At 39.9% G+C, this 16,334-nt stretch overlaps 1 protein-coding gene across 2 annotated transcripts in view; it reads left to right on the forward strand.

Annotated features, from left to right (window-relative positions):
* The window catches only part of LOC128689162 (kelch protein), a gene marked incomplete at its 3' end in the record, with an annotated part of 37,824 nt that overhangs the window by 17,321 nt on the left and 4,169 nt on the right, over positions 1–16,334 (forward strand). For both annotated transcript variants that reach the window (XM_070087392.1, XM_070087393.1), the window contains 4 exon segments: positions 4,506–4,612; positions 6,833–6,951; positions 10,199–10,374; positions 14,186–14,282. In XM_070087392.1, the coding sequence (XP_069943493.1) occupies positions 4,506–4,612; positions 6,833–6,951; positions 10,199–10,374; positions 14,186–14,282 (499 nt within the window).

Raw genomic sequence — 16,334 nt, forward strand, 5'->3', positions numbered from 1 at the left:
ACGCACCACTCACCTTTTTTCCCTCATCAATTCTATGATTAACCTCATCCTTCATAAATCCATCCGCCGACACGTCAACTCCCAAGTATCTGAAAACATTCACTTCTTCCATACTCCTCCTCCCCAATTTGATATCCAATTTTTCTTTATCTAAATCATTTGATACCCTCATCACCTTACTCTTTTCTATGTTCACTTTCAACTTTCTACCTTTACACACATTTTCAAAATCATCCACTAACCTTTGCAATTTTTCTTTAGAATCTCCCATAAGCACAGTATCATCAGCAAAAAGTAACTGTGTCAATTCCCATTTTGAATTTGATTCCCCATAATTTAATCCCACCCCTCTCCCGAACACCCTAGCATTTACTTCTTTTACAACCCCATCTATAAATATATTAAACAACCATGGTGACATTACACATCCCTGTCTAAGACCTACTTTTACCGGGAAGTATTCTCCCTCTCTTCTACACACCCTAACCTGAGCCTCACTATCCTCATAAAAGCTCTTTACAGCATTTAGTAACTTACCACCTATTCCATATACTTGCAACATCTGCCACATTGCTCCTCTATCCACTCTATCATATGCCTTTTCTAAATCCATAAATGCAATAAAAACTTCCCTACCTTTATCTAAATACTGTTCACATATATGCTTCAATGTAAACACTTGATCTACACATCCCCTGCCCACTCTGAAGCCTCCTTGCTCATCCGCAATTCTACATTCTGTCTTACCTCTAATTCTTTTAATTATAACCCTACCGTATACTTTTCCTGGTATACTCAGTAAACTTATTCCACTATAATTTTCACAATCTCTTTTGTCCCCTTTCCCTTTATATAAAGGGACTATACATGCTCTCCGCCAATCCCTAGGTACCTTCCCCTCTTTTATACATTTATTAAACAAAAGTACCAACCACTCCAACACTATATCCCCCCCTGCTTTTAACATTTCTGTCATGATCCCATCAGTTCCAGCTGCTTTACCCCCTTTCATTCTACGTAATGCCTCACGTACCTCCACACTTACATTCTGCTCTTCTTCACTCCTAAAAGATGGTATACCTCCCTGGCCAGTGCATGAAATTACCGCCTCCCTTTCTTCCTCAACATTTAAAAGTTCCTCAAAATATTCTCGCCATCTACCTAATACCTCCCTCTCCCCATCTACTAACTCCCCTACTCTGTTTTTAACTGACAAATCCATACTTTCCCTAGGCTTTCTTAACTTGTTTAACTCCCTCCAAAATTTTTTCTTATTTTCATTAAAATTTCTTGACAGTGCCTCTCCCACTCTTTCATCTGCTCTCCTTTTGCACTCTCTCACCACTCTCTTCACCTTTCTTTTACTCTCCATATACTCTGCTCTTCTTATAACACTTCTGCTTTGTAAAAACCTCTCGTAAGCTACCTTTTTCTCTTTTATCACACCCTTTATTTCATCATTCCACCAATCACTCCTCTTTCCTCCTGCCCCCACCCTCCTATAACCACAAACTTCTGCCCCACATTCTAATACTACATTTTTAAAACTATTCCAACCCTCTTCAACACCCCCACTACTCATCTTTGCACTAGCCCACCTTTCTGCCAATAGTCGCTTATATCTCGCCCGAACTTCCTCCTCCCTTAGTTTATACACTTTCACCTCCCTCTTACTTGTTGTTGCCACCTTCCTCTTTTCCCATCTACCTCTTACTCTAACTGTAGCTACAACTAAATAATGATCCGATATATCAGTTGCCCCTCTATAAACATGTACATCCTGGAGCTTACCCATCAACCTTTTATCCACCAATACATAATCTAACAAACTACTTTCATTGCGTGCTACATCATACCTTGTATATTTATTTATCCTCTTTTTCATGAAATATGTATTACTTCTTTCTTTTCAGCACACCGGCCGTATCCCACCGAGGCGGGGTGGCCCAAAAGGAAAAACGAAAGTTTCTCCCTTTACATTTAGTAATATATACAGGAGAAGAGGTTACTAGCCCCTTGCTCCCGGCATTTTAGTCGCCTCTTACAACACGCATGGCTTACGGAGGAAGAATTCTGTTCCACTTCCCCATGGAGATAAGAGGAAATAAACAAGAATAAGAACTAGAAAGAAAATAGAAGAAAACCCAGAGGGGTGTGTATATATGTGCTTGTACATGTATGTGTAGTGTGACCTAAGTGTAAGTAGAAGTAGCAAGACTTACCTGTAATCTTGCATATTTCTTCTTTCAACACACCGGCCGTATCCCACCGAGGCGGGGTGGCCTAAAAGGAAAAACGAAAGTTTCTCCTTTTACATTTAGTAATATATACAGGAGAAGAGGTTACTAGCCCCTTGCTCCCGGCATTTTAGTTGCCTCTTACAACACGCATGGCTTACGGAGGAAGAATTCTATTCCACTTCCCCATGGAGATAATAGGAAATAGACAAGAACAAGAACTAGAAAGAAAATAGAAGAAAACCCAGAGGGGTATGTATATATATATGCTTGCACATGTATGTGTAGTGTGACCTAAGTGTAAGTAGAAGTAGCAAGACGTACCTAAAATCTTGCATATTTATGAGACAGAAAAATGGACACCAGCAACCCTACCATCATGTAAAACAATTACAGGTTTCCGTTTTACACTCACTTGGGAGGACGGTAGTACCTCCCTGGGTGGTTGCTGTCTACCAACCTACTACCTATATATGTATTACTTATTACCAAATTTCTTTCTACACATAGCTCAATTAAAGGCTCCCCATTTACATTTACCCCTGGCACCCCAAATTTACCTACTACTCCCTCCATAACATTTTTACCCACTTTAGCATTGAAATCCCCAACCACCATTACTCTCACACTTGATTCAAAACTCCCCATGCATTCACTCAACATTTCCCAGAATCTCTCTCTCTCCTCTACACTTCTCTCTTCTCCAGGTGCATACACGCTTACTATAACCCACTTTTCACATCCAATCTTTATTTTACTCCACATAATCCTTGAATTTATACATTTGTAGTCCCTCTTTTCCTGCCATAGCTTATCCTTCAACATTATTGCTACTCCTTCTTTAGCTCTAACTCTATTTGAAACCCCTGACCTAATCCCATTTATTCCTCTCCAATGAAACTCTCCCACCCCCTTCAGCTTTGTTTCACTTAAAGCCAGGACATCCAGTTTCTTCTCATTTATAACATCCACAATCATCTCTTTCTTATCATTTGCACAACATCCACGCACATTCAGACTTCCCACTTTGACATAATTACATAAGTCAGTGTGATGTCAAACCACTACAAAATGTTGCATCAAGAATTTTTTCTTTCATAGCTAATCTGAGGTATGGTAACACTATACTGTATATTATACACAAATAACCCGCACCTAGGAGAGAGGAGCTTATGATGATGTTTCGGTCCAACTTGGACCATTTACAAAGTCTCGCTAACAAAAAAGAGAGGAGGAAGTATATATAGGCCAGCAGACAGGGACAGGACAAGAGAGGTAGTAGGAAAGGAAGAAGAGAGGTAGTGGTAGAGGTAGTACAGGTCGACCATCACTAATCCAGCAATCAGGTATCTAGTTCCATCAGTAATCCACCACTAATTTGGGCTAGCATAATTTCAAATTTCATCGTTTTACTGACTCAGATTTCATCATTATACTGACTCAGAAATTGTGCAGATGGTTGTAAATCCACAGCAGCAAGCCAGTGGAGGAGAAAGCAGTGACGAAAATGATAGGTTAATTAAGTGTATTCTAACCTAACCACTCTGTAATCTGGCACTCTACAGGTGCCACTGATGCTGGATTAGTGATGGCCGAATTGTAGTAGCAGTGTAGTCAAAGACTAAGAAAGAGGAGCACTGCAATAGAGCTAAAGGGCCAGCAAAGGGTGAGAACAAAAACACAGAGGGGAGAAAAAATAATAATGGACCAAACACCCAAGGCAGAAGAAAGAAAACCCAAAGGAGAAAGAGGAAAGGGGAAGAGGGAGAAGGGGAAAAAAGAATCAGGTTAAGCCATAGGTGTTCTGAAGTTTGGAGCATTTTACAATGTAATGGGAAAGGAAGGCATCTACAGAGACAAAGCCAGGACTAAGATTCATACAGGGAAAGTTGCGTATAAGGGAGGATTTAACTAGAGGGCAGCGACTGAAAGTTAGAAGTAGGGTAGACAGTTTTAGCAGAAGACCAGTCAGTAGGATGACAGTGATCTCTGACATGACAGACAAGAGCATTGTTGGTGACGGCAAGCCTAACACTACTTTTGTGCTCCCTGACTCGGAGAGCTTTCCGGGGTGGACCAGTAAGCCAGTGGAAGGCCTTAGTCAGATGACCGAAAGCTCCAGCAGCAGGTCATGATATAACTAAGACCTGGAACAGGAAACATTTGTCCCGTTTCCTGACAAATCTTACCTTTTTTACCTTTTAGCAAAGTTGACAATTTATCAGATTTCATATGTAGAATAAATTAATGTATTAATTATTATTGCAGGCAGAGTCAGCTTTGTGATGTTGTTCTAGTTGCTGATGACTCAGAGGTGCCGGCTCATAAGATGGTTTTGGCTTCGTGTAGCCCGTACTTCCATGCTATGTTTACTAGTAAGTATATGTTGTACTTGTATTTATATCTTTATGTACTGGTAGAAGGTAGCGGGTGGCCAGTAATTGTCATTGTGGTGGATAAAGATTAAGGATTTTCTTTGCATAGTTTACAATGCGTAATTACAATTTTGATTTTCTAAGTACAAAGAAAGCTACTATCATGCCGGGGCATTTCAGGCAGACTAAACCTAATGCTTAAGATTGTTTTGCCGTGATGGTAACATTTAACCCTTTCTCTATCCATCATGTAGAACTACGTCATTGAGGCCAGGGTCCCTGATATACTAGTTCTGTGTCATGAGCTTGGCTTACTTAGATAAGATGTGAGCAGTAAATTTTTGCCTTGATATGAGAGAATGGATCTTCCCCATGCAGTACATGATGGGAAAACAAATCTGTGACCGTTTGTATGGTTTATACTGGCGACATTGAGGTATTTTCTTGGATGGTTTTTATGTCTATATTGGCTGTTTCTTGGTATCATTTGAGAGAAGACATACTACTGAAATAGAGATGATTTTGATAGCCTTTGAGACTGAAAGTAGCTTGAAATTGAGCTCAAAGTAGAGGAAATATTCAGTTTTTCCAATATTCCAGGGGATAGGTAAGGCCCAGTCTATTTTATGTTTTTTTTAATAGGTCTGATTCAATTATTGGGATGCTGTAAACCACGACTAATGTTTCTAGGTTATATATTTTTTTTTTTTTTTTCAACAAGTCTGCCGTCTCCCACCGAGGCAGGGTGACCCAAAAAAGAAAGAAAATCCCCAAAAAGAAAATACTTTCATCATCATTCAACACTTTCACCACACTCACACATTATCACTGCTTTTCCATTTTGCAGAGGTGCTCAGAATACAACAGTTTAGAAGCATATATGCATAAAGATACACAACATATCCCTCCAAACTGCCAATATCCCAAACCCCTCCTTTAAAGTGCAGGCATTGTACTTCCCATTTCCAGGACTCAAGTCCGACTATATGAAAATAACCGGTTTCCCTGAATCCCTTCACTAAATATTACCCTGCTCACACTCCAACAGATCGTCAGGTCCCAAGTATCAGTCGTCTCCATTTACTCCTATCTAACATGCTCATGCACGCTTGCTGGAAGTCCAAGCCCCTCGCCCACAAAACCTCCTTTACCCCCTCTTTCCAACCCTTTCGAGGACGACCCCTACCCCTCTTTCCTTCCCCTATAGATTTATATGCTTTCCATGTCATTTTACTTTGATCCATTCTCTCTAAATGACCAAACCACCTCAACAACCCCTCTTCTGCCCTCTAATGCTTTTATTAACTCCACACCTTCTCCTAATTTCCACACTCCGAATTTTCTGCATAATATTTACACCACACATTGGCCTTAGACAGGATGTCTCCACTGCCTCCAACCGTCTCCTCGCTGCTGCATTTACCACCCAAGCTTCACATCCATATAAGAGTGTTGGTACTACTATACTTTCATACATTCCCTTCTTTGCCTCCATAGATAACGTTTTTTGACTCCACATATACCTCAACGCACCACTCACCTTTTTTCCCTCATCAATTCTATGATTAACCTCATCCTTCATAAATCCATCCGCCGACACGTCAACTCCCAAGTATCTGAAAACATTCACTTCTTCCATACTCCTCCTCCCCAGCAATCCTATCATCATGTAAAACAATTACAGGCTTTTGTTTTACATTCACTTGGCAGGACAGTAGTACCTCCCTGGGTGGTTGCTGTCTACCAACCTACTACAACAAAGCTATTAATTAATTTCAAATAAGTGCAGCTTCCTATTGTCTATTTTATTGTACCATGAACCACTTTACCAGTGGATGATTTCAGTCAGAGAGTCAAATCTCCTGTGATTTTTGCCATATGTCTAAAACTCTTCAAAAGTTTTCTCTTTCTCCTGACACACTAATTACAGTACTATATACAGATAACCCACACATAGGAGAATGAAACCTATGACTTGGACAACTCAATGGTCCAATCAGATCAAAATGTCGTCATAAGTTTCATTCTCCTATGTGCAGGTTATTTGTGTATTGCTCCAGTTATGGTATTGTGCCTTTTTATTCATTATGTATTACATACTATATTGGAGGGCACATGTATTTAGAATTATTATTTGCAAAGGCTCTGATTATGTGTTTTTAACATTTCTTATTATAATAATGGGTCAAGATTTACAGTGCAAAACTTACTCTCCCTCAGGTTTTGAAGAAAGTCGACAAGAAAGAATAGTATTACAAGATATTGATGGTAGTGCGTTACAACTTCTCATTGATTATGTATACACAGCAGAAGTGTTAGTTACAGAAGAAAATGTGCAGGTGAGATAGCTTGTGGCTCTGGCTGTATAAAATTAATAAATTTTGAAACTTTTTCCTTATGTAGCAGATTTTATTATACTGCTCACCAGTCTGGAAGTTTCATGTTCATCTGCTGTACCATTCTTTACTAATACATAAACTGTAAATTGAAATTTATCCCCTTTATATCTCTTTCATTGAAATGGTTGCTTTCTTAACTGACTGACCTCTCCTGGTTTTCCAGTTCAGATATTTAGTTTAGTTTACTTTCCAATTGCTGGTCACAAAATGGCCTAATATATACAATAGCAATTTGAAAAATCACTTGGCAAACCCTTTGCTCCTATTTTCCACTGTCTATCATAATGAAATTTGTATAAATTAAAATGTTACATTACAGTAGAGTCTACAATATTCAAACACTGTATTAATTATGAAATAACTAATCACTATAAAAACATAGTGCCATGTGTATTTTATTGGTGTCATAGCCTCATTTGTGTGATGTCAGTGTTTCCATGAAGCCATCTGTCATGTCCTCATCTTGAATTGAAGCTTTTATATCAATTATGTGCAAGCTAATTTTGTGCAGCCACATGCCCTGTGGCCTGGTGGCTAAAGCTCTCGCTTCACATGGAGAGGGTACAAACATTAGGTGTGTTTCTTTACACCAGTTGTCTATGTTCCCATCAGTAAAATGGGTACCTGGGTGTTAGTTGACTGGTGTGGGTCACATCCTGGGACAAAACTGACCTAATTTTCCCAAAATGCTTTGCATAACAAGCGGCTTTTTATGTACATAGTACAGTGTAACCCCGAGTTTTGAACTTAATTTATTCCAGGAGCTAGCTCTAAAGTCGAAACGTTCAAAACTCGAAGCAATATTTCCCATAAGAAATTATGTAAATACAATTAATCTGTTCCAGAAATTCAAAAATATTCACAAAAAAATACATTTTTTAGAGATTAATTATAGTTTTACATACAACAAACATAGTACAATTAGTAACAGATAAATAAACATTTAAATAAACATACAAAATAACATTTTTACTTACCTTTATTGAAGATTGTTGATGGCATCTGGAAGATAGGGTGGAGGAGGGAGGGAGCACTTATTGATTGGAAGGGGAATCCCCTGCCATAAAGACTCTAGGTAACAAGTCCTTATCTGGGGTTACTTCCTTTCTTTAAGATTTCTCTAAAATGGGACATGGTTCTGTCACTGAACTTGTTGCAGAGATAGCTTGTTTCAGCTTGCTCAGGGTGATATTTTTCAGGAAATGCCTGCACCCTATTTCACATTGCACAAATCTCCTTAATCTCTGAAGAAGGCACCATCCACCAATACCATCCACCACCATCCACCACCATCCACCACTATCCACCACCATCCACCACCATCCACCACCATCCACCAGTAACATCCACCACCACCACCAATACCATCCACTACCACCACCACCATCCACTACCACCACCACCATCCACCAATACCATCCACCAATACCATCTACCACCATCCATCACCACCACCATCCACCAGTACCATCCACCACCATTCATCACCACCATCCACCACCACCATCCATCACCACCATCATCTACCCCACCACCATCATCCACCCCACCACCATCCACCAATACCATCCACCAGCACCACTATCCAACAATACCATCCACTACCACCACCATCCATCACCACCATCCACCTTTACCATCCACCACCACCACCACCACCATCCATCACCATCACCATCCACCACCAATACTATCCACCAATACCATTCACCTTCACCGCCATCCACAACCACCACCATCCACCAATACCACCCACCACCACCCACCACCACCACCCACCACCACCACCCACCACCACCACCCACCACCACCACCCACCACCACCGACCACCACCACTTACCACCACCACCCACCACCACCCACCACCACCCACCACCCACCACCACCACCACCCACCACCACCACCACCATCACCACCACCATCACCACCCACCACCACCACCACCACCACCACCACCACCGCCACCACCACCACCACCACCACCACCACCACCACCACCACCACCCACCACCACCCACCACCACCCCCCCCACCACCACCCCCCCCACCACCACCCCCTCCCCCACCACCCACCACCACCACCACCCACCACCACCACCCACCACCACCACCCACCACCACCACCCACCACCACCACCACCACCACCACCACCACCATCCATCACCATCCACCACCATCCATCACCACCACCATCCACCACACAGGTTAGTGTTCACTCAAGCATAAACAAAGCCAGACTGGCTCATGACTCCTGCCCGGGGATGTGTGGAGGCACGGTCAGGTGGACAGGTCTGGTATGCGGTTCGAAACATGGAGCAAGTTCGATGCTCGGGATAAAATTGGTTTGAAAAAAGCAGTCGAAACTCGAAGTGTTCGATAGTCCGATGCGTTAGAAACTCAGGGTTCCACTGTAGTTTGTCATTGATGTCAGCTAGGCCTGTATACCTTGTACATGTACTTGTAGAAATAAAGATATTATATTATTATTATATTATATTAATATTCAGCAGCAACACAAATAAGTCTACAGTGTGTTTTGAAGAAGAGGTTTCCTTGCAAACATTAATTGTTATTATTACTTTTTGCACACCGGCCATCTTCCGCTGAAGTTGGGTGACCCAAAACAAACAGTATTCCTTCAACAGTTGTCTTGGTAGAAGCATGCTAATGTTTGCACGTTTCTGGCAAGACAGCTGTGAATGAATGTTGGTGAACCTGCTTCCAGTTTTTTTTTAGGTCTCCATAACTTGGTGGGAGTTAGGTAGTATTAAAAAATGAAACAATACTTTGTATTAGTAATACAGTAGTGACAAAATGGCTGAAGAAGAAAGAAAAGTGAACCTAATTCATCATTATGTGGAGTGAGAATGGATCTTTAGAATTGTGGCTTCTCGGCTGTTGTTGCAACTAGAAGTATAATAGAAATTTTAAAATTTAGTTTTTCTTAGGACTCTGTAAGACCTAAGCTTTCAAAGTTTCTTCTCACTTTCAGCATTTCTAAACCAGTAAGTGTTTGAGTCATGCTGACACTTCTCAAAGTTTGCTCAATAGGTTATTGACAGCCCTGAATCATAATTTTCATATTAATGGCATGTCTGCACATGGATTATCATCTCATCCCTCCTAAGCCATAAAATGAAATTTCACAGCACACTTCATTATCTTCTGTAATATTTCTCTTCAGGTTCTTCTTCCTGCTGCCAATCTTCTTCAGCTGACAGATGTTCGAGATGCTTGCTGTGATTTCCTGCAGTCTCAGCTACATCCCACAAATTGTCTTGGTATCCGAGCCTTTGCAGATCTTCATGGGTGTCTCGAACTACTTTCCATTGCAGAAAGTTATGTCGAACAGCACTTCACGTGAGTGTCTAATAAAAGCATGCTTTATTTGCCACAGACTTCACTTTGTCAGTCATCACAGAAGTCATCTTTGTAAAGAAGTAAAAAGATACCTTTTTCACTTGCAGTTTTGTCAGCTTTTTTTGGTTGTGTACTAATGGCAGTGATATTACTTACAGTAAAGCCTCTCATTAATGGATTTCAGCAGTTTCAAGCAAAAAAATTGGCCAGGCAAATGTTGACAGTGTTGAACAGACTGGATAAAAGTCTGTAGTTATTGATTTTGTCAGTTAGCATATTTTTATTATCAGTGACTTATGAATAATTTTTATCATGGTTAATTTTTTACCAAATGCAGTCATACTTTGTGTATTACCTTGTATGCATGTATGAATAGCCTGCATTTATTATTTAAATTGTGTTAGTTGTGAGTGGTTGTCATGCAGGGGGGAGGGGAAACATTGTGGGGGGGGGGTGGATGGATAGCCACTGGGCCAGTGAAGAAGACCTCAGCCCCAGCAGAGGGGAAAGAAAAGAAATGCCTCCACTCACTGATTCACTGCCTCGCCTCACTGATTCATTGCCTCTTCTCACTGATTCACTTCCTCTCCTCACCGATTTGCTGTCTCCTCTCACTGATTCACTGTCTCCCCTCACTAATTCACTGCCTCCCGCCCTGCATGAATAAGAGCTCATTTTTTTTTTGTAGAGGTTGTTGAGGATCTGTACTGTAGATTTATTAATTACATTGCATTTGTTGTTAGGTGGTGAGGTATTGTTGGTAAGGCATGCAGGAAGATGGGTTGGTGTGGGGCCTCAGGAGAGATGTTCTTGTTCACAACATGTTCATTCATCTGTCTCCACAATCTTCACACACTGTAGTATACTCAAACACACCCACCCTTCATATACCCTCTCACATACACCCACCTACCCCTCTCATATACCCTCTCACATACACCCACCTACCCCTCTCATATTCACCTACCCGCCCTTCTCGTATTCACCCACCTACCCCTCTCATATTCACCCACCTACCCACCCACCATTCTCATAATCACTCCTGTACCCAGCCACCCTCTCACATTTGCCCATCCACCCACCTTCTCTCATACCCACTTATCATACCAACCCTCTTAAACCCATCCTCTCTCATACACCCATCTTTGCACCCTCACGCCTATGCCCCACATAAAGCCAGTACAGCATTAAAATTATTGGGAATGCCTTAAAGTCTTAAATATGTACTTATTGGAGCAGAGGAGAGAGAGAGAGAGAGATATATAATAATATATATAGTGGAACCTTTGGTCACGAATGCTTCCGAACACAAACAGATCGGTTCACGACCAAAAAATTCAGTGCACCCTTATTGTGCAGTGGGCACAATAAGAGTGCACTGTTTCATCATCTGTGGCCCCAGAAAATATCAGAAACACTGCTGGAACAAGTGTAGAAGTCTTCAAGAGGAAACTGGACAGGTGCCAGATCAACCAGGCTGTGATGAATATGTTGCTACAGGCTACCAGTAGCAACAGCCTGGTTGACCAGGCTAGCACCAGACGAGCCTGGCCCATGGTCAGGCTCCAGGAGTAGAAAGACTCAAAGCTCATCAAGGGTAAAGGGTACACATACACCCCACATCCTCTCTCATACCCACCCCTCACACTCACTCTCTTACCCACCTACATTAGAAAGTATAGTGGGGTTATCAAGGTATAATGCTGAGGATAGGTTGTTAAAGTTGCTTGGTCATTTCAAAAGGATGATGAAAAGGGTGTTTGAATCTGGGATGGAAGGAAGAAGGGGTAGGCATCAATCAGGGATGGGTTGGAGGGAGGGAGTAAATTAGGTTTTGAGTGCTAGGGGTTTGAGCATCCAGCAGGCTTATGTGAGGAAGTTAAAGTGGCATGAATAGATATGAGTGCTGTTGAAGTGTGAGCAAGGCAACATTTATGAAAGGATTTAGGGAAACTGGTTAGCTGGGTTTGAGCCCTGGAGGTGGGAAGTACAGTGCATGTACTCTGAAGAAAGGATTGGTATGGTGCAGTTTGGAGGGTCATTTGAATTGTGATGTCTTCACACATCTGGCAGGATGGCAGTGGAATGAGTGATGGTGAGTGCATTTTCTTTTTTGATCACCTTTCCTCAGTGGGAGATGGCCAGTGGGCAAAAAAAGAAAAAGCTGAAGCAGTTTAGATCAAGTCTTCAAATTGAAAATTGAAACTGCATTAATGTTTTTGCCAATCCTGAACCATTATGAGATTGCAAGTTAGTAGAATTTGAGAAGACCAGGTCAAGGTCAAGTCAGGTCATATAGGTTCTGAAAATTAGAACATTTATTATGAGTGTCAGTCTTTTTTTTCCTGTAGATGCTTTCTTTGTAAGTACGTTGTCAAATTTTCTGATCTTTAGAACACATGTGATTTGACTTTCCTGACCTTGGATATTTTCTCACCTGCTGTCCTGATCTGACATTTGGTCTTTTTTCTTTTCCTTATTAAATTTCCTGACTAATCATTTCAATTTTGTAGCTTTTTATGCAAAACATAGTTTTTGTATATATCATAAATTTCTTTGCACTGTATGTCTGTGCTGGACAAAATTTTCCTTACCTATCTGGATGAATTATTTTGTTATTTAAGCAGACAATGTCAAAGATTGCAAACCTTAACATTCTTGTAATCCAACTTAATAATCATCTATTAGTTATAAGCTAATTTTAAGGCTACCCAGAATGCTTAGCATAACCAGAAACTTTCTATACTGTATGCCAATAATGCCAACTATTCCTATATCAATTTTATATTGTACTCTGTACAAATAAAAATTATCATTATTATTATTTTTTTTAAATTAAGCCTTGAATAGAATTTTCAGGTGTACAGATGTGGTTTTTCTTAGTATGTATAACAATGTGATAAATTGCAGAGTTATTAATATATTTTCATGTACTGTAGTACTGTGTGAATCTGTGTAACTTTGAAATAAAACACAGTAAGGTTTCTTTTTTCAATAGTTAACTTTTTTTCTAAGATCTAGATTGATGAAATCCAAGATGGGCCTTTAACTTCAGGTTCCCAGCCCAACAAGCAAGTGTGCTGAAAAGTTAGTTTCAATCTGTTTGGGTAATGAAATATTGGAGAAATATAGGAAATTTAGATGTGTAGGACTGCAAGACATTGTAATCTTACCAATCTAAACCATTCAGTGTAAGAAATAGCACATTGAAAGAGGTAGAGAACTATATAAATTAGGCTGTTGAACTATTTAGGAATACACTTAGTGTTACTAAATAAGGAGGTTTAACCATACTTGTAAATATGTAGGTTAATACACATCAGTTCTTAAGGAAGATTGGGTGATACTAGAGAAAGTTGAAGATATGAAATGTAGAATCATATTTTGCTAAAGAAATATTCAACTATTCGGTGTATTGAATTTACATGTTGAGGGTATAGTGGGTGATACAGTTGCAAGAATATACAATTGAAATAAAGTTTCACTGGAAATTATGGAAGGCAACTAACGTTGTTGAAGGAAAAAGTAGAAGATCGCATATTTTTGGTGTTCCATGATGACATGAGGAAAACTTACCAGGTTAGGATGACTTGTTGAGATAAAATATTTTGGTAACCTGTGCTATCATGATCACCCACTCACAGTAACAGTGCCAAAGAAAAATGAGGTATCAGATGCTAATAGATAAAAGGCATTAGTGGAGCTACAATTATCCATGTCTGAATATTGGTACTGCATTATGTTTGTTAATTTATACGACATTTGGCAGTCGCCATTAAATAAAGTATTCGTATATTGAGTGCTTTTTCAGAGAGGTTGTCGAATGTGAAGAGTTCCTGTCCCTGACTTCACAACAAGTGACCAAACTCATATCAAGTGATAGACTCACCACCCCATCAGAAGAAAAGGTATGAGGTATTTATTTTTTTATGGGAGAATACAAGATTTGGTTTAAAACTTTTGGAATTATGCAGGCAAAGTTGAAAGTTGGGAACAGTTTTACAGAGCTGTAATTTTCCTCAATGTGAGGTCTGTTCCATTGGTCAGACTGACCCAATTTCTGGCTTTTTTGCTAATATGCCTTTCATTATATCAGTTGAGATCAAGAAACTGCCTATTCAACTATCAGAACTCCACTTTAAAGTGCCCAAGCAAAGATAATTTGAACAGTTTTTACAGAAAATTCATCAAATTACAATTTTGTGACAAGAGTACAAAATGAACACTGTAGACATTTTAGCCACTAAAGCAATCTTTCTCTATTCATTAATCACATCCCCAGGCCCCTCCTGTATAACACCTGCCCTGTATTTTAAGATCATGGCTTGGGCTTTCCAAATTATTGAAGCAGACCTTGTAAAAAATCATTAAACAAACTGGGGAGCATATAGGGGGCTCTTACCCTTTCTTAAGAAAATTGCCAAAAAATTTAATATTTTTACCACTTCCAGTCTAAAACTAACCAAAATCATCTCCATTTCACTAGAATATTGCTCAGTCACTATTTTAACCCTAATACAAGGTTAGATGTTAGTGATTACAATAATTCATTGTGTGGGGCAGGATATTTTTATACTTTGCATGCACACACTGCACCGATAGATCTTTCATGTTTAGACCAAAATTTACCACTGCAGCATATTTAAGAGCCTATAATTAAGACATATTTAAACATGTACATAAATGCTGCTGCCCTCAAAAGCATGTGTATATGTATGTGGGAGACAGTAGAAGGGTTAACTATTGTGACCCATCAAAATTAAGAATTCCATTAGAGTATCAATTAAACAAAAAGTTATCTTCTGAAATGGTAGAGTAATGGCACCAAAAATGCCAAAATTAGATATATAATTTGTGGAATTAACCAGGTGTGAAGTTGGAGGTCAGGTAGCATTTTGCAAATGTCGTTTTACCCACATTAAGGCATATTTTAAGCTTCAATCTGACTTGGTTCCTGGCTATTTTGCTTGTATGGCTTCCATACTGAAAGATGAGTGCAAGAACTACCCTACAGAGTTCCTAAAGTCAGTAATTTGACCAATTTTACATAAAATTCATCAAATTTCAGTTTAAAAATAGCTTCCAAAATAAACACTGTAGGCACTTGCATCACTAAAGCAACCTTTCCTCTGTTCATTAATCATGTCCCCAGGCCTCTCCTATACAACACTTGCCCTCCATTTGAACCCATCACATAAAAGCTGAAGTGTTCACTATTTCTTGGCCATCTGAATAATTGAAGGAGATTTAGTTAAAAAAACCATAAAACGAACTGGTGGTAGGGTGTTGGGGACCCCATCCCTTCCTCAGGAAAATTGCCAGAAGTTGAATATTTCTTCCACACTGAGGCCATTTCTAGTCTGAAACTGACCAAAAACATCTTCATTTCAATAGTAGGCCTTCCTGTCCATCAACTGGTACCAAGAAATAGCCAAAAAAACTGCCTCACAGTTGCTATTTTAACCCACACACACACAAGGCCATTGGTTAGCTGTTACCATCATGCACTGTGTGGGGGCAGGACTTTTACTTTATTATAGAATATATCCAGGAGACAATGGAAAATAAGGCAGCCAGTCCCTCATTGGTAATTAATGGTGTTCACTTCCTTAACCCCTTCAGGGTCGAGACCCCTGATCTCAAACTTGTTCTCAGGGTCAAAAAATTAAAAAAAAAAATTAACTTATAAAATGATAGAGAATCTTTTTCCGAAAGTAATGAAACCAAAAGTATGAAATTTGAAGGAAAACTTGCAGAATTACACTTGCAGAGTTAACGATCTTGGCGATATTTATGCATCAGCGATTTTGCCTAATTTACGCCCTATTTTTGGCCAATTCCATTGTTCCAGTCGACTAAACTCATAGCTATTTTGCTAGTATTTCTTCTATTCTATCGACTGAGTACAAGAAACCGCCCCTTTACCTATTTCAGCTACCCAATAAGGTGATCAGAAATCA

Source organism: Cherax quadricarinatus, chromosome 21 (genome assembly GCF_038502225.1).
Source record: "Cherax quadricarinatus isolate ZL_2023a chromosome 21, ASM3850222v1, whole genome shotgun sequence".
Lineage (NCBI taxonomy): Eukaryota > Metazoa > Arthropoda > Malacostraca > Decapoda > Parastacidae > Cherax > Cherax quadricarinatus.